General features: G+C 46.2%; 1 protein-coding gene across 1 annotated transcript in view; it reads right to left on the bottom strand.

The window, feature by feature from the left end:
- Positions 1-27687, bottom strand: part of UBXN2B (UBX domain protein 2B) — a 344843-nt gene that overhangs the window by 51376 nt on the left and 265780 nt on the right. Inside the window, exon 6 of the mRNA XM_069220223.1 lies at positions 2952-3061. Within this exon, the coding sequence (XP_069076324.1) occupies positions 2952-3061 (110 nt within the window). The remainder of the gene's footprint in view (positions 1-2951; positions 3062-27687) is intronic.

The following is a 27687-nucleotide window of genomic DNA, read 5'->3' as shown; positions in this document are numbered from 1 at the left end:
AGTGGCGGACGGCCCTGCACATCTCTGATTACAAAGACCTTGAATTCCACAAGGCTCGACTTTGACCCCTATTTATTTACTATATTTATATATTATGTCCCCATTGTCCACTCTGGTGGAAACATGTGATGTGAGGGTAGTCTCTTATGCTGACAACACAGTTATATTTATCAACAGCTAAATATACAATGTAGGTGCAGGAAGCTATTAAGAGTTGTCTGGGGGTGTTGACTGGATGGGGCCAGTAACCTCCAGTGCAATGCAGATAAGACCGAGATTTGCTGTTAGGCTCCCCCTCATCTCGCTGGGGGTGGATTTCTGGCCAGGCTATATATATTCTCCCTCAAATCATCAAAGCCAATTTTACCATGTTTTAAGGAGACAGAAAGATCACTTTAGGACGTTACCACTTAGCAGTGGTAAAGCGCACAGAGTCATAAAATCCAACAAAACAGGATCAGAAAGCAGAATGAGTAACGCAAAAGGCCTGCTGGTGACCCTGTAGAAAGTGCCAAGTCGAACACTCATTCAACAGTGACATATATACATTTTGTCGCTCGATATCACACCATTATATAAGAAATTGTCAACATAATCAGCAATCACGAACATGCTTGTTACACATCATAATAATCTGTTAAATGAGTAGTGGGCTGTGCACCCAACTGACAATCGCCAATCGTACATACGATGCAGGGGAAGGGTCAAGTCCAAGAGGAGAGTCAAGGCGGGAGAAAAACACTGCTTGAATTTTTGCCAGCTAAAGTGTGCTTAGCCAGGCCCCCTTCAAGTGCATAACACAGGTCGACAGAAGGTAATCTGGCTGCTGCATGGGAGGAGAGAGGAGGGAGATCCACTGCTATATTCATGGCGGGGGGGGGGGAGCTCGTTGATCCTCTGTCTATAAGTTTCCTGAAAGAGGACAAGCGGCTCATCCACGTTTTTTGTGTTTGTTTTGTTTGACTAATCCCTTGCACCGCACTCGGTCTCTTTGGGGATAACCAGACAGTGGCAATGCTTCATTTGACTGATATTAGAGATAGGTATATGAATTTGTCATCTTTCCTTTTTTTGAGGCAGAATACATTCTTTCAAAAGCAACATTAAGGGTTAAGCAGCCTTGATCTGCCACTTGTCTGCTTTAATTTGCTGTTAACGCTGCCCTGAAAATTCAGTTTCACTGACGGGATCAACTATGTGGTAGAAATCGGTCTAAGTCCCAAATTTGGGACACTGCCCACGATCAGATATGTCCTGTGTAGAAATTAAAACAGCTGGAGCCTAAACCTGGCACCCCTAAAGATTTGAGCTGGGTAAACAGGTGCATTTTCCCCAGGCTTTGTCAAGCATTTATAGACCCAGATCTCACGGACATCTTGCTTCCGGTTTAAAGGTTCCCATTGTAGTTTGCACGCAGTGCTCTATGGAGCAATGCAATGGCCTCTCGCCCTCCACCTAATGCCAGGTATTGTGCTGAAAGTTTGATTTTGGTCAGGTTCCGCTGTGGCTGTGGCCCCCATCTCCTATAAATTTCCCTGACTATGGTCCTGTAAGGAAGAGAGGATCGCAGGATCATTATTGTCTTCCATTATTTGTGCAAAGACATTTAACTTGCCAGAGTCAGAAAGGTCCCCCTACTACGGTCAGACCCAGGCAGCACCAGTCAAATATTCTGTGACAGGTCCCTATGAAAAGGTATGCCGGGAGTGTAAATCAAGAGTAGTCAGGATTTGTATTAGAGTTTCCCAACCCATAGTGCCGATGTTGCTGCAAATACTGACAAGGCCTTTGCTCTATGCATTGTGTCAAGGGAGGGCAACATGCAGTTCAAGATCTCATCTGGCACTTTCCCGGCCAGACTCATATTGCCTCCTCATGGGACATGGTCATCGGCCACCTCACTAGCCATTGAAGGTGGACTGCCAGACCATAGTATTCAAAATGTGTGACTCAAAGCCCCCTACTTGTGTTTGGCAATTTCAGTGAGCTTAGGATGAACCCTTGTCTACCTTCTTTTCTTACTAGTTATACCACCAAAGAATCTAGCGGCCTATAGTTATTCAGGGCAATCTATTTGGTAAGTTAGCACAATATTAAAACACTGGAATGTTGGGAGCTCCACTGAAGACAATGAAGTGGCTCAAGGATTATAATGGCTGGTATAAGTCTTCTGCTCCAACTTTCTAATGTTCGTCTTTCTACTTCTCCCTGTTTCATTTAAAGCACTCTACTCTCAGTAGGTGAAATGTTCTATTAGCCTTATAGTCCTTCTGCCTCAGGCTATACTTGTTGTTAAAGGCCCACTCCCTCTAACAACTGGAAGAGCCCTAGACAGCGGGCTAAATGGCTATAATAAAGCGTTCTAGGTAGTACCTGAATCTTCTTTAGTGCTACCCTCGCCATCGTTCCTAATTGTAGTAAAATGTTGAAAAACAAAAACCTTCCCATGTACATCTTTAGGCAATAACATTGTAAAGCAGCAGTCCTCTCATACCTACCCACAAAGCAAGCAGAATACATGGGCATTTTAAATGATCTGGCTTCCCAGTCCTTCTACATTTCAACCTGAACAGCAGTACGTAATTGGACTCCCCCCCTAAAAAATACAACTCAGATAAAAGTTTTAAAAAAAGAAAGAGAGGATATACACGCAGTGACTGACTTACTTGAATTAAGAAGAGCTGGCTGGTAAAGCCTGTGGAATAAGGGTTACTTCCTAACAAACTCATGAGTCTATCTTCCTACTTTTCACACAAAGTGATTTGACCCAACTACCATGAATGGAAGGTGTACATCAGTTTATAAAGTACCAAGATGGATGCTCATACATTAAATATTGGCACACATGGCTACAGAACAAGTAAGGCAAATTAATACGCCTCGTTTTTTTGGATACACTGCTCCAACATTAGTTGCACGTGCACTGCAGAAAAGTGTCCCACAATCCTTACCCTCTTTTAATAGACTCCAGAAAATCTGCATTAGTTGGGTCTGTGTAGGATCTCAAATCTCCGTCGTCTAAACTGAACCCATTTCTCCACAATTTAAGCAAAACTTGTGCCTTTTGGAAAAGAGAACAAAAACGATTTAACAGCAAAGAAATCAAGAAACACATACATATGTTGCAAAAATAAAAGTATTGTGAATCACCTTCTATTCGGTTGAAATGCTGACAGCTTGATGGGCACATGGGGTCATTTTTTTAGGACAGGGACTTAGGAGCTTATTACGAGACTGGCAGTCCATGGCCTGCAAGCCTCGCGGTGAAGGTTGGACTGCCACAACTGTGGCAGTCCGACACCACAGTACAACCCTGGCTGGTGGACCCGCCTGGGGACCGCCGTCTCTGTCGGGAATGTGGTTCCTGGTGTTCCGACAGTAGTCTGAGTTCAGCGCCACCTGGCTGATTACAACTCACCTTTAGTCGAGCCTTCTCGTGGAGAAAGAAGAAAAGGGACACAAATATGAAAACAGAAAGTAAGGGAGGAAGCAAGAATTGAAAAAATGCAGATTGAGATAAAGATGTGTGAAGCATAGAGTGAAGAAGAAAGAAGCATGAGGTAGGAACTATACTAGGCAGCCTTATTATGCACACTCCCAGCATTCGGTCGGAAAAGTTATAAGCCTCTGCAATTTTTTTTTAAACAAATTAAGCATTAGTTAACTGTTTTCATAACTTCGGCAGCCGTGAAACTCGTGCAATCAAGAAAACAAGGTTGTTCAGTGCAGGGCACCAAAAAGAATCTACATTTCACAAGGGCGCAGGCAAGGCAGTTTTCTGTTTGTTCTCACAGGTTTTGGACTTTCACTCGCATGCCACAGAAACACGTTTTGGGCCAGCGATGACTGTTGACATTGGCTTTGAATATGAACGGGTGTTACCTGTTCGGTGGCATTGAGACAGCCTGCTGCCCTTGAAATGGATAATTAACCTTGACTGAAATCAGCGACATGGCTCAAACAGATAAGATGTGCTAAGAAAATGTAGTGATCAGTTATGACGCAAGTGCTTTTGAAATCAGCAAGATCTTTATTTCTCTTGTTGAAGGAATAAAAACATGAAAAAACACAGTGGTTGTCATGTTGGTAGCATGAAAAAAAAATAGAGTGAAAATATATTCTGAAAATACAAAGAGTCCAAAACACAGATCATCAAAATCCCGACTTCATATAGAGCTCCTCTACAAAAAAAGAAATAACCTGTACCTAATCGTACTAAGAAGCACATTGTTCCAAAGATACTAGGAAGAGAGTTCAATCGTAAAAAATAACCAAGTCCTAAAACGTGTTGAAAGTGACTTGTGCCGGAATTAAACTCAGATAAATATTTTAGGCAGATATGTACATACGGTCACGATTTTGGTAGTACACATTTCGGAGTGTACATTTTGTTTCGCTAAATATGTTTTCGGAGTCTGTCTTCACATGAAACTGGTGTTTTTGGGATTTGTCTCAATCACGCAGAAAAAAACATATGTTTCGACATATCACGTATCCACGTTTAACTAAATTTAGTAAACTGTCATATGGTAGCAGTATTTCTAGCAATAAACACATATGATAGAGTGCTCCAGCTAAAGGCAGGGGCAATATTATAACACCCCCAGGTATTAAAAAAGCAAGCAGTACAATGAAATCGTCCTGGGTCTCTGACCAGTTTCAGAGGTCTGAGATGATTAGGGTGACATGCTAGCTTATAGGGTGGCACTGTAGAGCGCCAGCCACCAAGTGTGTGAAGAACAGGGGGCCAGATGTATGAAAGCATTTTGCATTTGCACACGGTGGGAATGCCCGTTTGCGAATGCAAAATGCCATTTCAGATTGTATCAAAGGCATTCTGAAAGCAATTTTAAGGAATCGCTAAAATATCGATTCCTTAAAATTGCGACCCTGTTTAGAGAGTTGCAAATTGCGACTCTCTAAATTAGAAATCGCAAATAAGGATTCCTTATTTGCGATTTCTTAGCACATGTATGAAGCAATTCCTAAATGCGATTTTGGCATTTAGGAACCATGTGCAAAATTTAAAAATGCATTTAAAATGCATTTTTAAATTGTACATGTAAAGCACACATGCCCTTTTGGCATGTGTGCACCTTAAATGTCCCCAAAAACATTTTTGGGGTGCAGCAGAGGGGGCCTTAGCCCCCCAGCACCCCAGGGTTTTGCATTTCAAAAATTGCGATTTCTGGTTCAGAAATCGCAATTTTGGAAATGCAAAAAATTTGCAGCAAAAAATTTGCAGATATGGGCCAACAGGCCCATAGCTGCGAATGGGGCCGGTATCGCAATTTGCGATTTGGTAATAGCATTCGCGATTTTTAAGAAATCGCTATTACCGATTCCCAAATGTGATACATGGCACTTTGCGAGTCGGAAACAGAATTTTCTTTAAAATCGCTATTTCCGAATCGCAAAGGGCTGTGATGATACATCTGGCCCAAGGAGATAGGATATAACTGCTGATGCAAGATCCATCCCTCCTCCATCATTCTGTAGATACTATCTTTAGAATATTGTGTCTCCAGCGGAGGTTCAGGTTATAGAACTCTACTGAAGTGTAAACTCTGCTCTTAGCAATGCCTACGAGTGTTTCAGAGCCTGAACCCCTTAAAAAGCAGAAGTTCATTGTACAAAAAAAGAGAAGCTGTGCGTGTGCAGACTCTGAAAACAAACATTGCGTCGACTGAAGGAAAAATACTGACAAGTAAGGGACGAAGCCAGATGTCCTCATAATTTTCACCTTTTTTGCCTTTTTACCGCAACCAGTGGCGGTCCAGCGCGTATTGCTATAATTAAATTGCAGTTACTTAAACTCTGCTACTCCGATTACTTCTTTGTCCAATACTTAGAATACCGAGATGAGCCCACCACTCAAAAAATGGAACCCACTTGTTTTTAAAAAAATGGGAAGTCCTTCCCTACAGAAGGGAAGTATTGCTCACATCCAGTACTACAAGTTTAGCTATCCTAGAAAGCTCGAAGTGAAGAACAAAGCACTACAGTATTGGGGTTGATTGCTTCAATCAATCAGTTTTTTGTAAAGAACAGCTACTCGCCCGTTAGGCTCTCAAGGCGCTGGTGGGAGGGGGTGTAGAGGGAAGGGTGGAGCCTCATCGACAGAGCCACATCTTGAGGTTCTCATTTGTAAAAGAATGTGAAAGAATGAGGGCTGGCGCCCAGAGCTCTGTTCAGAAGCCTGGGCGGCGCAATTAAAGGTGAGTGTGCCAAATACCAAGGCTGCGTAGTCTTAAATGCACCTAAGGCCTCTTTAATCCAGTTTCAGTATCAGGTGCTACCTGCTCAATCATCACTCTTGCCAGTCCCTGCTTTCTCCATGTGTGATGGTTTTACCATCTTTCTCCTACTTAACCCTTTCTGTGATTTTTCCTCGCTTGCTCTAATTCAAAGTCTGATGAAGAAACAAAAGTGTTGGTCCCCAGAATTGAGTGCTGGCATGCACCACCAGCAACCACTGGCTCAAATTAGGAGCAGCAGATGTCAGCAAGAGGCGTACCTTCAACTTGGACCCATGATGTAAACAAATCAATAAGTGACCTCCCCTGGATGGCTCCAGGCAAGTTAAATATACCAGTAATGCCATTACTAAAGATGGAAGGTGGAAGACAAGGACTTCAGGCCGTTACTATGTGCTTTATCACTTACAGTCTATTGAGCAACATTGCAATTTATTAACAAGTGCACCTAATAGATGTCCAATGCCTTTGTGACAGTCAGCCGGTGAAGCAGAGACTCTGCCTCCAACTGCAAAGAGGGATAAAGGAGGACAAAAGGTTGATCTTCTCCAAGCTGAAGAACTAGTTAATCTTCTATAGAAATCCTGCTTCCTGCTGAAGAATATGGAGGGATCCTAAACAGGAATGTTTACACATTTGGGTCCCCACCTTTCCAGCTTTTTGGCCACCTCAAAGAAGAACGCCATCAATACCTGGAATTTCATCAAAGGTTTCTGTAAGGAAGCCAACACTAGAGGGCATACCAAGTTGGTGTTACAGACCTTTAAAAAGGCTCAGGTATTAAAAAGGCCCTCAACAGGTGACTCACTAAACCCTTTATAGCTGCCAGGCCCCCACAACATAAGATCAAGTAAGCCCCTGGCAGTGAAAATCTACACTTGCTGCGTGGACACATTTACAGAAATCAAAGCGCTCTCAGTGGAAGGTCTATGCCCACAACATGGGCATCAGGACTGTAAACTCGACCAAGGGGAATATTCTACTTTATTCTCCTTGTGGAGGCTCTTAAGGGGTTTTGGCGCATGTAGGAAAGTATCATCTTGCCTGGCATGTTACCCCCATTTTTACTTGTGTGTCAGTTTGTTTTTGACTGTCTCACTGGGATCCTGCTAGCAAGGACCCCAGGGCTCATAGCTTGTGGCCTGAATGTGTGTCCCTGTGTACTGACTAACTGTGTCACTGAGGCTCTGCTAATCAGAACCTCAGTGCTTATGCTCTCTCTACCTTTAAAATTGTCACTATAGGCTAGTGACCATTTTCACCAATTTTAATTGGCACACTGGAACACCCTTATAATCCCCTAGTATATGGTACCTAGGTACCCACGGTATTGGGGTTCCAGGAGATCCCTATGGGCTGCAGCAATTCTTGTGCCACCCATCGGGAGCTCAGACAATTCTTACACAGGACTGACACTGCAGCCTGAGTGAAATAACGTCCATTTCACAGCCATTTTAACTGCACTTAAGAAACTTATAAGTCACCTATATGTCTAACCTTCACCTGGTTAAGGTTAGGTGCAAAGTTACTAAGTGTGAGGGCACCCTGACACTAGCCAAGGTGCCCCCACATAGTTCAGGGCAATTTCCCCAGACTTTGTGAGTGTGGGGACACCATTACACGTGTGCACTACATATAGGTCAATACCTATATGTAGCTTCACAATGGTAACTCCGAATATGGCCATGTAACATGTCTAAGATCATGGAATTGTCCCCCCATGCCAAATCTGGTATTGGGGTGCCTATCCCATGCATCCCCGGGGCTCCAGCATGGACCCCAGGTACTGCCAAACCAGCTTTCTGGGGTTTTCACTGCAGCTACCGCTGCTGCCAACCCACAGACAGGCTTCTACCCTCCTGGGGTCTGGGCAGCCCAGTCCCAGGAAGGCAGAACAAAGGATTTCCTCTGAGAGAGGGTGTTACACCATCTCCCTTTGGAAATAGGTGTTAAGAGCATGAGAGGTGTAGCCTCTCCTGGCCTCTGGAAATGCTTTGAAGGGCACAGATGGTGCCCTCCTTGCATAAACCAGTCTACACCTGTTCAGGGAACCCCCAGCCCTACTCTGGCACGAAACTGGACAAATGAAAGTGGAGTGACCATTCCCCTGTCCATCACCACCCCAGGGGTGGTGCCCAGTGCTCCTCCAGTGTGTCCCAGACCTCTGCCATCTTGAATCCAGAGGTGTGAGGGCACAATGGAGGCCTCTGAGTGGCCAGTGCCAGGAGGTGACGTCAGAGACCCCTCCTGATAGGTGCTTACCTGACTAGGTGGCCAATCCTCCTCTGAGGGCTATTTAGGGTCTCTCCTGTGTGCTTTTCCTCAGATAACGAATGCAAGAATTCACCAGAGTTCCTCTGCATCTCCCTCTTCGACTTCTGCCAAGGATCGACCTCTGACTGCTCCAGGACGCCTGCAAAACCTCAACAAAGTAGCAAGAAGACTACCAGCGACATTTTAGCGACTAATCCTGCTGGCTTTCTCGACTGTTTCTGGTGGTGCATGCTCTGGGGGCTGTCTGCCTTCACTCTGCACTGGAAGCCAAGAAGAAATCTCCTGTGAGTCGACTGAATCTTCCCCCTGCTAACGCAGGCACCAAACTTCTGCGTCACCGGTCCTCTAGGTCCCCTCTCATCGTGACGAGCGTGGTCCCTGGAACACAGGTGCTGGATCCAAGTGACCCCAACAGTCTAGTGGTCCATCTGTCCAAATTTGGTGGAGGTAAGTCTTTGCCTCCCCTCGCCAGACAGTAATCATGTGTACTGCGTGAACTGCAGCTGCTAGGGCTTCTGTACACTTTTGTAAGGAATCCTTCGTGCACAGCCCAGGTCCCCAGCACTCCGTCCTGCATTGCTCAACTCACTGAGTTGACCACCGGCTTCATGGGACCCTCCTTTGTAGTGTTGAGACGACCCCGTGCTCAGTTTTCATGAACCCGTGTTCAAGTACTTCTGCGGGTGCTGCCTTCTTCTGCGTGGGCTCTTTGTGTTGCTGAGGGCCCCGTCTGTGTCCTCTTCCAAGTGGTGACCTACTGGTCCTTCCTGGGCCCAGGCAGCACCCATTCTCTTTAACTGCAACCTTTGCAGCTAGCAAGGCTTGTTTTTGGTCTTTCTGCAAGGAAACAACTCTGCATCCTCCAGCATTCCGTGGGACATCTTCTGTGCAAAGGAGAAGTTCCTGGCACCTTCTGTTGTTGCAGAATCTTCAGCTTCTTCCAGTCGGAGGCAGCCATTTTGCATCTTCATCTGGGGTTTAGTGGGCTCCTGCCCCCCTGGACACTTTCGTGACTCTTGGACTTGGTCCCCTTCCTTCACAGGTCCTCACATCGAGGAATCCATCTTTAGTGCTTTGCAGTCAGTTGTGGTCTTTGCAGAATCTCCTATCTCGACTTTAGTGTATTTCTGGGGAAGTAGGGTCACTTTACTCCTACTTTTCAGGGTCTTTGGGTGGGGTATCTTGGACACCCTTAGTGTTTTCATACACTCCTAGTGACCCTCTACACACTACACTAGGCCAGGTGTCCCTAAGTGGTTCGCATTCCACTTTCTTAGTATATGGTTTGTGTTGCCCCTAGGCCTATTGCATCCTATTGTATTCTGCAGTGTTTGCACTACTTTTCCAACTGTTTACTTACCTGATTTTGGTTTATGTGTATATTTTGTGTATATTACTTACCTCCTAAGGGAGTATATCCTCTGAGATATTTTTGGCACATTGTCACTAAAATAAAGCACCTTTATTTTCAGTAACTCTGAGTATTGTGAGTCTTATGATATAGTGCTATATGATATAAGTGGTATAGTAGGAGTTTTGCATGTCTCCTAGTTCAGCCTAAGCTGTTCTTCTATAGCTACCTCTATCAACCTAAGCTGCTAGAACACTAGTAATCTACTAATAAGGGATAACTTGACCTGGCACAAGGTGTAAGTACCATCAGGTACCCACTATAAGCCAGGCCAGCCTCCTACAGCGCACACAACCCAATCCATGAAAAGCCCAAACCATTGAAGATGTGCCAGCTTAACTCACAAGCCAGCAACCACAACTGATCAACCCAGAGGCTCGAGAACCAAACAGTTAAGTGTGGAATGAACACTTAAATCTGTTTAAGGGATAAAATAAAACTGACACAGAAGAAGAAACTAAGCCATCTTTCTCCATAAGGGGGATCACCACTTTGGCTCTGGTCTATAGGTCAAGACATCAAAGGAAACCAGAAGTAGACTAGCAATTATGAAGTTCTTGGGCTCTAGGCCTTTAATCACAGACCCTCTATATTACTTCAGTTCACCTGCACACCAACCTCTAACTTTTGTCCCCTCCTTATAGATCTGGCACATCTCCAACTAGCCTAGGTGATCTTCATCCTCAACAAAACCTCCCAGTTTGGCTCCTCTAACAATCACATCCACACAACTTCTCTTCAATGCCCATCCCAGTAGTCCCAGCTACCTCGGCTTGGCCAGTCCCTTTTGGCAGCATCCCATATCAATCCATGTCTCAAGCTGTGTAATACTATTAAGGTTAGGTTGCATGGTACCGAGCTGCCAGTCTCCATCCATGCTACCATAACTTAAAATACACTGCCATACACTGACAGTCCCACTCCCGATCACTCTTTTCTATAAACCTCACTGAAACTTTACTGTGTTTGTCACCTATTAGGGTCCCCTTACTCCTAGGCACTATTTCACCCTAGGCACCTGGTAACACCTGGCACCCTCGACCTGCACAATTTTTTGGTTTAAAATTTTGCACCAAATATTACAGTGATATTATCAATGATGTTAGCAAAGATGTCATGAGTGTCGTAATTTGTGGGGTAATTAGCAGTGCATGGCGGGGGCGCGAGTTATAGTTACCCTAGGGCACAAGATTTAGGGCCATATGCCCAAGCGAATTTTCCAATAGACACAGAATGGGTAAAACCCTTTGCTACATCTGGCCCATAGTTACTTGAGATAAGTAACTGTAACTGGTGATTTTCTATGGTTTCGTACGTTTAAAATGTGAGCCTAACTATAACGTCCTTGTAACCTTTGTTTTTTTAAGTGGATTTCTATGGGTTTTTTAAAATTCTATTTCCTAACTATAACGTCCCTGTGACCTTTGGATTTGTCATTGAATTTCTATGTTTTTTTAAAATGTATAGTAATTTTCATTACCATACGTTAATCCAGCCACTGCCGCACAGGACCTGGCATGAAGCCAGAACCTGCAGCCAACCCTACTAACCACCCAACCCCACACTGGGCATTGCCCTTTGGCTATGCGCAGTGGGAGTTGGCCACAGCTTGCCTCTGTGGGTGTGAGAATATGTGTAAGAGGGTTATCTGGGGATGGGAGTGGCTGTAAAATCTCTGTCTGAGTGTGAGAGTGCATGCATCAGTGTCTTCGTGGGTGCGTCAGTGTCTGCGCAGGTCTGTGAGTGGGTGCATGAGGATGTCAGTGAGGCTGTGAGTGGATGTGTGAGAATCTGAGTGGGTGCGTGTCTAAGTGGGTCTGTGAATGGGTGCGTGAGGGTCTGAGTGAGACTGTGAGTGGAGGCACAAGGGTCTGAGTAGGTCTGTGAGTGGGTGCATGAGTGCCTGAGTGGGTGGGTGTGTGAGCAGGAGAAAGACTGAAATAGAGAGCGAGAAAGAGAGTGAGAGGGAGAGAGATAGAGAGTTTTTTAGGCTTTAAGGGATAATATGTCTAGAATGAAATATTTCTGCACAAATTGAAAAGAAAAATGTATTTGTCAATTAAAAAGAGTAAGATCACCTTTCAGTATGAGCCTTAAACATCTGCAGTTGTACAAAAAAATAAAGGAGGGAAATGACTACGGATACACCTGGAATCGAACCCTGAACTCTCAGTGTGAAGGTCTGTGAGCTTCACCATTACAATCTTTTTTCTTTAACTATCCTTATCTTTAACCCTTTATTGGCTATCTGGGACTGTGGGGGGGGGGCGGGGCTCAAGGCCTCCCCACGGTCCCACCTGATTGTTTTTTTATTTTTTGCAATTTACAGTCTATCTGAGACCGCAGAGGGAGCCTCAAGGCCTTTCCCGTGGTCCCACCAGATTGTTTTTTTTCTATTTTTCACCCTTTATGGACTATCTGGGACCACGGGGTAGCCTCGAGGCCTCCCCCGCAGTCCTTGCTGACTTTTTAAAATTTTATTTTGTGCCCTTTACAGGCTATCTGGGAGCCTCAGGGACTCCCCCGAAGTCCCACTGTTTTAGCAAGAAAGAAGCTGCTTTTAATAGCAGCTCCCTGTTTGCTGGAGTAATGTTTTCATCTGCCTTCCCTTCACACATAGCTGCATGCGGGAAAGACAGATGAAAACTCTGCTTTCTGACAGCAGGACCTGTTTGACAGGCCCGGCTGTCAGAAAACAAAGTTATGTTTGCTGTGACTTGGTTGCAGCTGTTAAAGCTGCAGCCAAGCCACAGCAAACAGCTATGTCTCGTAGGTGGGCACCCCAGGACATAGCAGAAGCCGGCCCTGGGGAGTGGTGCTCCCCAGGGCCATTAGTGGCTCCTCGAGGGGAGCCATACGACCACCTCCAATGAAAAAAGCCCTGCGGGGTGGTAAACCTCGAGTCTTGGGGGGCCGAAACAGATCCCCTTTACATTTATTACCTTTTGCCCCAGGGAGCTGGTGGGGGAGGGGCACGTGTCCTCCCCGCTCCAATATACTACAATGCCCTGGGAAGGTAGAGGTTCCTGGGGCAGCAGGAAGCCCTACTGCATTAAAATATAAGTGCACCCCCACCCCAAGGGACCACAACCTCCCTGGGGAAATTTTTAAAAAAATGAATTGAGTCCGCTTTGGACCCATAAGCCCTGGGGACGACCACCTCCTAGGGGCTGTGTAACGGAGGGGGGCTGCATAGCCCCCGTTGAGGAGCCAATGATGGCCCTGGGGACCACCACCCCCCAGGGCCGGCTCCTGCTATTTCCCGGGGTGTCCAACCCCGGGACATAGCTGTTTGCTTTTGCATGAATGCACTAGCAAAAAAAAAGTCCGCTTTCTGCAAGAGAGAGCTATCAAACAGCCCTTCCTTGCAGAAAGCAGACTTTTCATCTGTTTCTCTGCAATGATTTCAGGGAAACAGATGAAAACATTGCTCCCACACGCAGGGAGCTGCTATTTAAAGCAGCTCCCTTCTTCTGGGAGCATTGCCAACTACCACAGGACATAGGGGCCTTGAGGCTCCCCCTGCGGTCCTGTCTCTCTCTAGAGAGAGAAAGAGAGAGAGAGAGAGAGAGAGAGAGAGAGATTTATCTTTGTAGAACTGAACTCAAATATTCACATCCTTCTGAGTGATGGGCCTTGTATGTTAAGCAAAGGGATTTAAACTTGATCCTTTTATCAACTGGTAACCAATGAAGATGTCTAAGACAGCTACTAGCTGAAGACGAACGGGGAAGATTCAAGATCAAGGGCGCCGCCACATTCTGAATGAGTTGAAGTTTGTGGATGGCAGATTTACTGATGTTTAACAGTAAGGCATTTCAATAATCTAGTCTAGATATAACTAACACCAGGACCACAGAGACTTTCAGATTTTCGTGTAAAAATGCAAAGAAAAAATGAGAGTTTTCAAAGCCCAGTAGCAGCCTTTAACCGTTGGTTAACCTGTTGCTCAAATGAAAGGGAGCTATCAAATACCATCCCCAAATTTCTGGCTGAAGTGCGCAGAACCGGGCACACTCTGCAGGACTCCAGCCATCATCTAGCACTCCAAATTTTACTGTTGAGACCAAAAAAGATAATTCCTGTCTTGTCTCCGTTTAATTTGAGCCAATTGTTACGCATCCAGCTGTTAATAGCAGTCATACATTGCTGAAATCTGTCCCTCGTTTCCTCCCAGTTACGAGGGACTGGGATAATCAGCTGTGTGTCATCTGCATAAGACACAATCTGAAAGCCAAAAGAATGAACCAAGTTAGCCAGTGGAACAACATAAAGGTTAAATAGAGTCGGGCTAAGAGAAGACCCCTGAGGGACTCCGCATGGCAATTGAAAAGAGGTTGCTCTGTGGTCTCCGCAAGATACTGTGATCAATCTATTGGTCAAAAAGGACCTGAGAATATCAAGTGCCTTGTCTCTTACTCCTGCCTGCTACAGACACTGGATAAGAAGTTGCGGAGATATGGCATCAAAGGCTGCGGACAAGTCTAGCAGTACCAGAACGGTACCTTCCCCCTGATCAAATCTTCTGCGAATAATGTCCGCCGAGGAAATCAACGCAGTTTCGGTGCTATGAGCACGGCGGAATTCGTGTTGGGAAGGATCCAAACTGCCATTAGCCCGTAAAAAGTCTGCTAATTCCGTATTAAGGTACCTTTCTAGAATCTTAGCTAAGATAGGTAACAGAGAGATAGGACGGAGATTGGACAAATAAGTAACATCCTTGCCTGGTTTCTTGATTAATGGGATGACAATGGATTCTTTCCAGGACTCCGGAAAGCATCCTTCCTGCAAAACGTCTGCGTATACTGGCTTGAGGGCAGTAGAAATCAAATCGGGGACTAACTTGAAAATTCGCAGAGGGCAGGGATCATTCGGAGAGCCGGATTTTACTGCAGCTAGTAGTTCAGAGATTCTTTTAGATGATAATGGCTGAAAACTATTTAGCCTATTCACAGCATCCGGGGGCGCTGAATCCTCCAGCATGCCCTCCTCTAGTTGGAGTATTTTGTGTAAAATTAGCCTTCAATTGAAAGATTTTTTTTTTTTTTAAATCTGCTACTTTTTGGCAAAAGGTTTCTGAATTCTCTAAACTCGGAGGCGGGGATGGTGAGGTGAGTAAGCAAACAACTTTAAACAGGTCCTTCGCTACACTGAGAGCCTCTGTAATAATGCAGGAGAAATATTCAGTTTTTGCTGATCTGATGGCCAATTTATAGTTCTCAAGAGTACTCCTGAGTTTATCTCCCTCCGTCTTGGTTTTATTAAGCTGCCATTTGCGCTCTTGCCTACAATAAAATCTCTGCAGATTTTTAAGTTCCTTAGAGTACCAAGGAGTGGATAGAGAGCGTCCTTGCTTAGGATCAGATAGAGCCGGAGGAACTAAAGAATCAATAGCTGCTCTAGTTCCCATCTCGAAGGTCTCCAAATTAGGACTGCCCAGCGCTTTCGCCTGTTCCCAGCCTGACTTAAGAGCCTGGGCCAGGTTAGTCTCCTGCACCTTATGCCTTGGTCTCTTGAGTCTTGTCGCAGAAAGTGTTTTAGTGACCGTATCTGTGCCTGCTAACGTAAAGGACAACAAATGATGGTCAGTTCAGTCAAGGACCCTATTAACTGACCTGGTGCTATTTCCATACCGAATGAAAATGCCATCTAGTGTATGCCCTGCACGATGTGATGGAGTCAGATCCCCGATATGCCAGTCCAGACTCCGCATCATACTTAGAAATTCACAAATAGCTGGATCGGACTGATCTTCTAAATGAAGGTTAAAATCACCCAAAACAATAGCTTTGGTGGACAAAATCATGGATTCCAGTATGGAAGGCCAGGCCGAAAGAAAATCCTTCTTGGGGCCAGGCGGTCTATATAATAATAGTCCCTCAAGAAGAATTGCATGCTAGAGGCAGATATTAAAGAAAGCTCCTTTGCAAATAGTCTGACTGATGTTGAGCCCCTCGAGCGTGCAACAGAAGTGATTTTTGAATAAAACTGCAAGCCCACCTCCTCTCTTCTCTAACCTATCTAATCTTGAAAAGGAATACCCTGGGGGAGAAGCCAATAAGAAATCTGGGTAAGAGTCTTCTCTGGCCCAGGTTTCCGTGATAAAGAGGCAGTCAAACTTAGCCATTTCAATCAGTTCCCTGATTTCAAGTGTGTGTTTACTCAGCGAGCGGGCATTAATAAGTCCACAATTAATATTAGTTTGCTCACTGCCTATCAACTTGTTGTTCCACCCCAGCAATTGTTTCTTAAGTAGGGGGCAGCCTTCCTTGGGCATTATGTTGGAGCTCCAACTAAATACCTCACATTTAAGAGAACTAACATGATAGGGATCCATAGGAGTGCAGTGCGTATTAATAGACTCATTTTTAAGGGCTAGGAGCTCTTGTTTAGAAAAGGACTTGAGAAAAGGGAGGGAAGGTCTTCAATGTATAGTGTCTGGCCCCCGGCCCCATCCTGTTGCAGACGGGCGCAGATAGGCTTGCCTTAAGCGCGCCTTTGGTGCACCATCGGCGCGTCCGCTGCGCGGCCTTGTCTCCATCCACTTTTATGCGGAGATGGGAGCCGCCGGTCAAAACTACCCTGGAGAAACTAGTCCGTCGACTAGTTTCTCCCCCAAAATGGCCGCCGCCGTGCTGCAGTGCCAAATGAGGAGGGCTCTAACCGACCCTTAACTCGAGACTGCAAGCCGGCAGTGGTGAAGGTAAAAATGGAGGAAAATCAAGCAAGAACAGTGAGGGGGAGCAGTACAGGTAAGTTGAGAAATAAAATATCGATGACTAGGCAAGGGCAGACTGCCCCAGCCTGTTAGGGGTGAAAAGAGAGCCAAATACAAAGTGCGCAGTGCTCAGTAATTCAGTAGTTGGTAAAAATGTTAAAAACCAATAAAAATCACTATAAAAACTGTTAATGGGGCAAAAGTTCCCCTTTGCCCTGTAACCACAATAAAAATAATCTTAGGTCATCCCCTTACTTATTTTAAGGTTAAGGTCACAGACCCTCACAATAAAAGTTGAGGGTTCTAGTCCAGGTGTGTCTGTCATCATTTCCCTACTTTAATTTGTTTAAAACTTAAAAAAAATTAAGGTTCATACCGAAAGGTGATCTCACTCTTTTTAGTTGAAAAATACATTTTTTTTTCAATTTTTCCAGAAATATCTCATTCTATGTATATCATTCACCAAAACCTAAAAAAAACTCTCTATCTCTCTCCCTCTCTATCTCAATTTCTCTTTTTCAATCTTTTTCTCCCACTCACACACCCACTCAGACCCTTACACACCCATTCACAGCCCCACTCACTCATGCACCCACACACAGACCCAATCAGACCTTTGTGCACCCACTCACAGCCCCACTCACACCATCATGCACCCCTCACAGACCCTTTCAGACTCTCACAGACCCAGTTACAGATCGATTGCAACCCTCAAGTACCCACTCACAGACCCACTCCGACTGACCCACCCACTAAGACAGTGATGCACCCACTAATACCCAGACAGACACTGACACACCTACTCACAGACCTACTCCCACTCACAGATCCACTGATACTCCCACGCACCCACTCACAGACCCACACAGACGTACCCACTAAAACACTAATGCACCCACTCCCACACCGAGACAGACACTCTCACAGCCATTCTCACCCCCAGATACACAATCTCACACCTTTTCTCACACCCAGAGAGACGGGTCATGGCCAGCTCCCACCGCACACGGATAAAGGGCCATGCGTAGCGTGGGGTTGGGTGGTTAGTGGAGTTGGCCGCAGGGTCTGGCCAGAGTCCAGGCCCTGTGGCCAACTGCAGCCACACACACCCAAAGGCTGAGCGCAGCCGTGGTTGGATTAACAAATAGTAATGAAAATTACTATACATTAGACATTCACTGAAAAAACAAAGATTACAGGGATGTTATAGTTAGAAAATAGAACTAAAAAAAAGAAATTGACTTAAAAACACAAAGGCAAACTATAATAGGTGAATTTCTATGGTGGTTTAGTGCATTTAAAACGTGAGCCTGTGAGCCTAACTAAAACATCCATGTAATCTTTGGTTTTTTTAAGTGAAAAAATATATATAAAATATATATATATAAAAAAATCCCCACTTCAACTTCTTTAACATTATAACTTCCTTCTATTTTGGATTAACAACCCCCTTTTTAAATATCAGGTTCTACTCCCCTCTCAGTGCAGCTGTGTAATGATTCTCTATCCACAGGTTTGTTTCATCAGGCTTGGAAAGACACGCTTGTGATATTGCCCCTTATTTAGCGACACAAGAGCCCCTGGATTCCCAATAGGCAGGTCTCTGTCCTATGCATAGTACTGATACAGCTTTATTTGCCACCACAGATGACATTCGTATTATGTTGGACAGCAGGGGCAGCACTATTCTTATACAGCTGGAACTTAGTGCTGCTTTTGATACCATCTCTTATGCTCATCAATCACTTTAGGAGAGTTGGGCAAATGGGCAATGCTCTAGAATGTTTTTCATCTTTTTTTAGCAATTGGATGCAGACAGTGCATCTCAAATTGTTTAGGGTGGAGGCTTAGCACTCGATCTAAAGGACATTGTTCAATATCTGGGGATAAAAATGGACACTTCATTGAGCTTTTCAACATGGTCCTCCTCATGAGAGCCCCCTGATTTTAGCTGGTTCTTTTGCAGAAGGCATTTCCATCACTTCTGGAGTCAATTCATAAGTCTGCAGTCTGTGTCATTCTTTTTGGCGTAGAATATGGTAATTCACTCTTTCTTTCAAGAAAAAAAAACAAAAGATCTTACTTTTGCAGCAGACTGCTGTTTGCACTGGTTAACTCTTCATTTATGCACTTAGTAATAGACACTTTGGGCCTCATTACGACCCTGGTGGACTTATGACCGCCAGGGTCGTGGTGGTGGTCAGACTGTGCCAATGTGGCGGTCCAACAGCCACATTACGGCGGTGGCGTTTGCACCATGATCAGACCGCCAGCACTGCCACTTCTGCTCCACTGGAGGGGCTGGCGGTCCTAATTCGCCAAGGCGGCACTGTAAGCAGTGCCATCCTGGGGATTATGAGTCCCCTCTCTGCCGGTGATTACATCGCAATAGCCCCCCATGTAAAGGCTGGCAGAGAAGAGGTTCCGGGGTCCCCCTGGCCAGCCCTACCGTGATTTTCACTATCTGCTTTGCAGACAGTGAAAATCGCAACAGTGCTGGTGCACCCTACGTACTACAACATTGCCGACGTCTCTATTACAGCCTTTGTAAGCATGCAGCCGGTCATCGTTGCAGTAGGTGCCTGCTGAAGCAGGGGAGTGACTCCTTCACCCCAAGGGAGATTCCTTCACTCTTCTGGTGCAGGCTGAAAACGGGCTGTCCTCAGAGGATGTACGACCAGGAAACAGTTGCAGTTGCTGGCAGGAGCTGAAGATACAATGTTGCAGAAGGCGTCTTGCTTCTTTGTTGCAGTTTGTGGAGTTCCTGGAGGGTCCAGAGGCAGTTTCTTCAGTGAGAAGTTGAAGTGGAGGATGCAGAGGATTTCTGCTGGAGTCTTGCAATCAGAATCTGAAGAATCCCCCAAACGAGAGACCCTAAATAGCCCTGAAAGGGGGATTGCTTAGCACACAGGGAAGCACCTATCAGGGGAGGGATCTGATGTTACCTGCTGGCACTGGCCACTCAGATGCTCCCAGAGTTCCCTGCCAACTTGGAATCCAAGATGGCAAAATCCAGGGACCCTCTGGAGGAGCTCTGAGCCCCACCCCTGGGGTGGTGATGAACAGGGAAGTGGTCACTCCCCTTTCCTTTGTCCAGTTTTGTAGCAGAGCAGGGACTGGGGATCCCTGAACAGCTGTAGACTGGATTATGCAAGGAGGGCACCATCTTCCCTTCAAAGCATTTCCAGTGGCTTGGGGAGGCTACCCCTCCCAAACCTGTAACACCTATTTCCAAAGGGAGAGGGTGTAACACCCCACTTCCAAAGGAAATCCTTTGTTCTGCTTTCCTCGGCCTGAGCTGCTCAAGCAACAGGAGTGGAGAAACCTGTCTGAGAGGTGGAAGCAGCTGGGGCTGCCTGCAAAACATCAGAAGGCTGTAATGGAAATACTAGGGGTCCTCTAATGATCCCCCAGAGTGCATGGAATCATACAACCAAAGCTTGGTATGTTTCCAACATGATACCAAACATGCCTATGCTCGGAATTACCATTATGTAGCTGGACATAGGTAGTGACCTATGTCCAGTACATGCATAAAATGGCATCCGGGAAAATGGTCCTGGAGTTTGTGGGGGCACCCCTCACACACAGGTACTTTGCACTCTGCCCTCAGGGCTGGAGGGCCTGCTATAAGGGTGACTTATAAGTGACCTGGTGCTGTGTTAATGGCAGGGAAAAGGTGCATGTACCTTATCACGCAGGCTTGCAAAGGCAGTCATGCAGAAGCCTTTGTATGGGCTTCCTATGGGTGGCAAAAGATATGCCCAGCTCATAGGGATCCCCTGCAACCCCAATGCCCTGGGTACCTAAGTATCTTATACTAGGGTCTATTAAGGGGGTACCAGTATGCCAATTGTGGATGAAATATTGGGTTACCAGTATGCAACAACCACATTTAGAGGAGAGAGAGCATAATCATTGGGGTCCTGGTTAGCAGAATCCCAGTGATATCAGGCAGAAAATAGGGGTAACCATGGCAAAAAGAGGGTACTTTTCTACACAGACATAGTATGTGTTAAGATTGGTGTATGGTGTGCCTAACCTCCCTAACTTCTAGTCTCTCTCAAGAAGTTTGGAGCAAGAGCTATGCCTAGACCCCTAACTTACCCAAACCCAGAGACTAGATTCCTAACACCAGGTACTATGTGTAACTCTAAGTAAGAGTGGTCTTTCCTGTGGAAAGTACCAGGTGACAGAGTGAAAAGGCAATTGTAAGTGCTTATTGGGAGAAAGTAGCCTCTTTCTAGCATGGTTACCCCCACTCACATTTGGCCTGTTTGTAAGTATGTGTCAGTGTGTTTTGCCTGTCTCACTGGGATCCTGCTAGCCAGGACCCCAGTGCTCATAGTCTGTGGCCTAATGTGTGTATTGTCAGTAGTGCTTGACTGTGTCACTGAGGCTCTGCTAACCAGAACATCAGTGCTTATGCCCTCTCTGCTTTTAAATTTGTCACTGTAGGCTAGTGACTTCATTTACCAATTTCAATTGGCACACTGGACCCCCCCTTATAAGTCCCTAGTATACGGTACCTAGGTGCCCAGGGCATTGGGGTTCCAGGAGATCCTTATGGGCAGCAGCATTTCTTTTGCCACCCATAAGGAGCTCAGACAAACCCTTCCACAGGCCTGCCATTGCAGCCTGCGTGAAATAGTGTGCACACACTATTTCACAGCCATTTTCACTGCACTTAAGGAACTTATAAGTCACCTATATGTCTAACCTTCACTTGCTGAAGGTTAGGTGCAAAGTTACTAAGTGTGAGGGCACCCTTCACTAGCAAAGGTGCTCCCACATAGTTCAGGGCCATTTCCCGGGACTTTGTGAATGCGGGATGCCATTACATGTGTGCACTACATATAGGTCAATACCTATATGTAGCTTCACAATGGTAACTCCGAATATGGCCATGTAAGGTGTCTAAGATCATGGAATGGTCCCCCCATTCCAAATCTGGTACTGGGGAGCAAATTCCATTCATCCTGGGGGCTCCACTATGGACCCCCAGTACTGCCAAACCAGCTCTCTGAGGCTTGCACTGCAGCTACAGCTGCTTCCACCTCACAGACAGGATTCTGCCCTCCCGGGGTCTGAGCAGCTCAGTCCCAGGAAGGCAGAACAAAGCATTTCCTCTGAGAGCAGGGTGTTACACCCTCTCTCTTTGGAAATAGGTGTTACAGGCTATGGAGGAGTAGCTTCCCCCAGCCTCTGGAAATGCTTTGAAGGGCACAGATGGTGCCCTCCTTGCATAAACCAGTCTACACTGGCTCAGGGACCCCTTGTCTCCTGCTCTGGCACGAAACTGGACCTAGGGGTGGTGCCCAGAGCTCCTCCAGTGTGTCCCAGACTTCAGCCATCTTGCTTTGCAAGGTGTGGGGACACTCCGGAGGGCTTTGAGTGGCCAGTGTCAGCAGGTGACGTCAGAGACACCTCCTGATGGGTCCTTACCTGATACAGTAGCCAATCCCCCTCCAAGGGCTATTTAGGATCTATCCTGTAGGTCCTCTTCAGATTCTGCTTGCAAGTTTCCTTCAGGAATCCTCTGCAACTACTACTTCATCCTCTGACCTCTGATCAACCGCAGCCTGCTCCAGGAACCACTGTAACAGCAACAAAGTATCCACAAGGGATACTTTTCCTCTGCAACTTCAGCTACAGCCAGCAACTGCAACAGTTTCCACGGTGTGCATGCTCTGAGGACTCCCTGTCTTCATCCTGCACCAGAAGGACCGAAGAAATCTCCAGTGGGGTGACAGAGTCACTCCCCTGCTCACGCAGGCACCTTCTAAGATGACAACCGGTACCGTTGGACTCCTCTCAGAGCGACAAGCATGTCCTAAGAACACAAAGAGAGGACCCCATCAACATAGACTGTCCTGAGGTCCTGCTGATGCAATTTGGAGGTAAGACCTTGCCTTCCCTGAGAGCGACGGTACCCCTGCATACTGTGTCTTCTTCAGCTCCTGAGGCCTCTGTGCACTATTTGTGAACTTCCTTTGTGCACAGCCTGGCCCAGGTCCCCAGCACTCCATCCTGCGATGCTCAACTCATTGAGTTGTTCTCCGGCAGCGTGGGACCTTCCTTTGTTGTGCTGCACCAACCACGTTTTGCACCTCCTTTGTCCCCGCGTCCTGGGACTCCCGTGGGTGCTGCCTGGCATCCTGAGGGCTCTCTAAAGTGCTGAGAGCCCCCTCTTCCTCCTCACACAGTGTTGAGGCCCCCAGGTCCCTCCTGGGTCCAGCCAGCGCCATTTTGACGCAAAATGCATATTTGTTGTAACCAAGGCTTGTTGGCAACTTCCAACACGAAATCACATCTGCATCCATCTTGACATCGTGGGACATCTTTTGCATCACACAGGAACCTGCTGGCATCTTCCTAGGTTGCATTCCTGCAGTCTTCGACTAACCAAGGACTCTTCTTTTGCACCCTCTTCTGCGTTGGCAGGGGCTCCTGTCCTTCCTGGAACTTCTTTCGACTTCTGGACTTGGTTCCCTTGTTTTGCAGGTCTTCAGGTCCAGGAATACAGCAATTGTTGTTAGCAGACCTGGTTGGTTACTGCAATAATCCATATCATAATGTGTAGTGTGTCCTAAGGAAACTTGCAGTACTTTACTCCTGCTTTTCTGGGCTCTAGGGTGGGGTAATTTACTTACCTTTACTGTATAATTACTCTCCCAGAAATTCTGCACACACTACACTTGTCTAGAGGAAATTTGTGATTCGCATTCCACTTTCTTAGTATATGGTTTGTGTTGCCCCTAGACCTATTTTCACCCATTGTATTCTATAGCATTTCCTATTGTTTGCACTATCCTATGACTAATTACTTGCCTAATTTTGGTGTCTAGTGTATATATTGTGTATAATACTTACCTCCAGAAGGAGTATTGTCTCTAAGATATTTTTGTTACTGTGTCACCCAAATAAATACCTTTATTTTTGGTTACACTGAGTATTGTCTTTACTTGTGTATAAGTACTGTGTAACTATAAGTGGTATTACATGAGCTTTGCATGTCTCCTAGTTCAGCCTAAGCTGCTCTGCTATAGCTATATTTATCAGCTTAAGCTGCTAGAACACTACTACTTCACTAATAAGGGATAACTGGACCTGGTATAAGGTGTAAGTACCCAAGGTACCTACTACAAACCAGGCCAGCCTCCTACACTTATCCCACCGCTGCACCACCAATGTAGGAAGCTGGCCTGGTGTGTGGTGGGTACCTATGGTACTTACACCTTATACCAGGTCCAGTTATTCCCTATTAGTGTTGTGTAGGCAGTGTCTAGAAGCCAGGCCCTCCAGAGGTAGCTGTGGATGAGCAGCCAAGGCTTATCTAGGAGACATACAAAGCTCAGGCAATACCACTGTAGTCACACAGCACTTATACACATGAAAGAAAACTTTATTATGGTAACACAGCACCAAAAATACTATAGAGGCAATACTCCCATAGGAGGTAAGTAATACACAAGATATATACACTAGTAGTCAGAAATAGGCATACAAATACTTAAAAAACAGTGCAAAATAGCGTAAAACACAATAGAGAATAGTGACCCTAGGGGGAGCACAAACCATATACTACAAAATGGGATACGCGAGTTGGACCCTCACCTAGATAAGTGGAGTGTGTAGAGGGGTGCTGGGGGTACCAGGAAAGCACAAAGATAAGTACCACAACACCCCCCAGCGACCAGGAAAGCAGGAGTAAATCATTGGAATTTCCACAGAACACCAACTAAGAAGAAAAGAAGAGAATTGCAAAACTCAGAGGCGACTGCAAGAAACCAACAGTGGATTCCTGAAAAGGAAGACCTGTGGAAAGCAGAGACCAAGTCCAGAAGACACAGCAGAGTCCAGTGGGGGCAGGAGCCACTACCCACCAAGCTGAGGATGCAGGAGTTGGCCGACTGTGAGGAAGGAAAGTCAGCACTGCTGCCCTGGAGTTGAAGTCGAGTTCCTAGAGGATGCAGGTTATGTCCCACGCCGGAAGGAATATTGCAGTCGGGTTTGCGTGTTCATGATTCCACCAACAAGCCTTGGCACAGGCAAAACTCACAATTGGTGGAAAGTGCTGCTGCCGGATACCAGCAAGGCCCAGGAGGACATAACGCAGGAGGGCGATTCAGAGGGGGCCCTCAGCATCACAGAGGGCCCACAGAAGTGCATGCAGCACTCACAGGGGTCCCACAGGACGAGGACAAAGAAGTTGCAAATGGAGCCCAAGCAGCACTACAAAAAAAGTCCCACGCCACAGGACAGCCACTCAGGGAGCTGTGCGTCGCAGGAAGAAATGCTGGGGGCTGGAGCTATACGATGCCTGAAGACCCCTTGGAACAAGTGCCAACAAGCCATGGTAGCTGCAAAAGACACGGTGCACGGGAGTACTGTCCTGCGTGGGAAGGCACGGGTTTACCTCCACCCAAGTGGGACAGCTGGTAGATAGGACCGACGGGACCAATTCCCACCACCACCCGTGATGCAGGATCCACGCAGCTCAGCAGGAGAAGGGATCCATTAAACAAGTCGTCATTGCTTTTGGAGCCCGCAGAAGCAGTGGAGTGACTCCTTCACTCTAAGGGAGATTCCTTCTTCTTTCCTGTGCAGACTGAAGACGGGCTGTCCTCAAAGGATGCACAACCGGGGAAATGTTGAAGTAGCTGGAACGAGCTGTGAAAACAATGTTGCAGGCAAAGTCTTCGTCTTTGTTGCAGTTTGCCGGGTCATGGAGAGTCCGGATGCAGTTTCTTTGGTAAGAAGTCAAAGTGGAGGTTGCAGAGGAATCCTGCTGGAACCCTGCAAGCCGAATCTGAGGAACCACCCACAAGAGAGACCCTAAATAGCCCTGAAAGTGGGCTTGGTCACCTAGCTGGGTGACCACCTGTCAGTAGGGGGCTCTGACGTCCTCTGCCTGACCTGGCCACTCAGATGCTCCCAGAGTTCCCTGCCAACCTTGGATTCAAGATGGCAACACCCAGGAACCCTCTGGAGGAGCTCTGGGCACCACCCCTGGGGTGGTGATGGACAGGGGAGTAGTCACTCCCATTTCCATTGTCCAGTTTCAGGCCAGAGCAAAGACTGGAGGTCCCTGAACCGGTGTAGACTGGTTTATGCACAGAGGGCACCAAATGTGCCCTTCAAAGAATACCAGTGGCTTGAGGAGGCTACTCCTCCCAAATCCAGTAACACATATTTCCAAAGGGAGAGGATGTAACACCCCTCTCCCAAAGGGAATCCTTTGATCTGCCTTCCTGGCCTTGAGTTGCTCAAGCAACAGGAGAGCAGAAACCTGTCTGTGAGGTGTCAGCAGCTTGGGCTGCCTGGAAAACCTCAGAAGGCTGTAGGAGCAATGCTGGGGGTCCTCTAAGAAGCCCTCCAAAGTGCATGGAATTATGCAATCAATACTTGCAAAAGTATTGGGGCACGATTCCAACATATTTGATACCACACATGCCTAGGTTCGGAGTTACCATTATGTAACTGGTAGTGACCTATGTCCAGTACACGCGTAAAATGGTGTCCCCGCACTCGCAAAGTCCAGGAAAATGGATCTGGAGTTTGTGGGGGCACCTCCGCTAGTGCAGGGGTGTCCTCACACACAGGTACCTGCACCCTGCAAGCTGGGCTGAGAGGGCCTACCATAGGAGTGACATAGTTACCTGGTGCAGTGGCCTGTTATGAAAACGGGTGCATGCACCAGGTTCACTCAGACTGCAATGGCAGGCCTGAAGAAGCCTTTGAATGGGCTCCCTATGGGTAGCAGAATAACTGCTGCAGCCCATAGGGATCCCCTGGAAACCCAATGCCCTGGGTACCATTTGGGAGAGAGCATAATCACTGGGATCCTGGTTAGCAGGATCCCAGTGAACACAGTCAAACACACTAACATCAGGCAGAAAAGCCAAGAAAGAGAGTACCTTCCTACACCCAGAAAGACACTGCTAGCAGCAGAACAAGGCATCCCCATGCAATAAGCACCAACTCACCAAAGTACTGCAAAATAACCGAACACCTGTTGTCTTGGGAAGGCTAGTGAAACAATTACTTTCTGTGATGTTTTCACCTGTTGCCAAACTTAGATGTAAGAAAGGTCAAAGTGAAAGCACTTTCGAATGAAACAAACCTAAGACAAATGAGACCTTGGACCACCAGGATAATTTCTGTAATTAAATTGCTGCCCAATAAAGGGTTGGATGGTATTCAGTCACGCTGACACCGAGAGGCCTCAGGTTGCTGAGCTCCTGTTTGCTTTATGCATTGCGAACCACTGAACAAGCACACAGTACTAAAAAAGAGTACCCCGATAGGCATTGGTATACTGGAGTGTGAGTCAGGGATTATAAAAGCATTTGCATGCCTTTAAACCTAAGGGGGCGATGTTGAGATAGAAAGCTAGCTCTGTTCAGTCAAACAGCAGATCTCTCTGTCAAGCTGTCTCTCAGGACTAGTATGTGATGCGTAAATGAGGAATTCACAAAAATAGTATAAAGAGTGGCATTCTATTGATGGTCCCTGAAAGAAGAATTTCTGGTCCAACATTATGCTGTGAGTTGCATTTTGACATAAACTTCGTTAAATCATTTTAGAAAGACCAAACAGGCATATTGTGTTAGCATATGTAAGCCCCTATACTTCATTCATTTTCGCTCACCTGGAAAGCACCAATGTCTCCATTGATTTCACTTGGACTTCTCCTTCGAGCAAGGCATGCTCCATTTTGCTGGTATTGTCTTACACCAATAAACTAGTTCTAAATATATTCGAAACTTTATTGCATTTTCGTGCCTGAGCTGTTAGGTCATCTATTTTGACAAAGGCTTTCTTCTTACAATCTATACCCATTCCAAGATCTTCTTTCAGACAGCATCCCTGTCTTATTTTGGTGGAGTAGGCAGTGGACACTTCTTTTTATATACTGCCACCGCATCTCACGTCTGACATTTCTGAAGAACAAAGTAGCATTATGCATGCTCAGAATGTTCTTTACCTTTGACTTCATCATAAATCTAGTAGTTTTCTACTAT

The sequence above is a fragment of the Pleurodeles waltl genome, chromosome 2_2, assembly GCF_031143425.1.
Source record: "Pleurodeles waltl isolate 20211129_DDA chromosome 2_2, aPleWal1.hap1.20221129, whole genome shotgun sequence".
NCBI lineage: Eukaryota > Metazoa > Chordata > Amphibia > Caudata > Salamandridae > Pleurodeles > Pleurodeles waltl.
The sequence above is the reverse complement of the archived record's forward strand: the minus strand, read 5'-3'. Positions and strand labels throughout refer to the sequence as shown.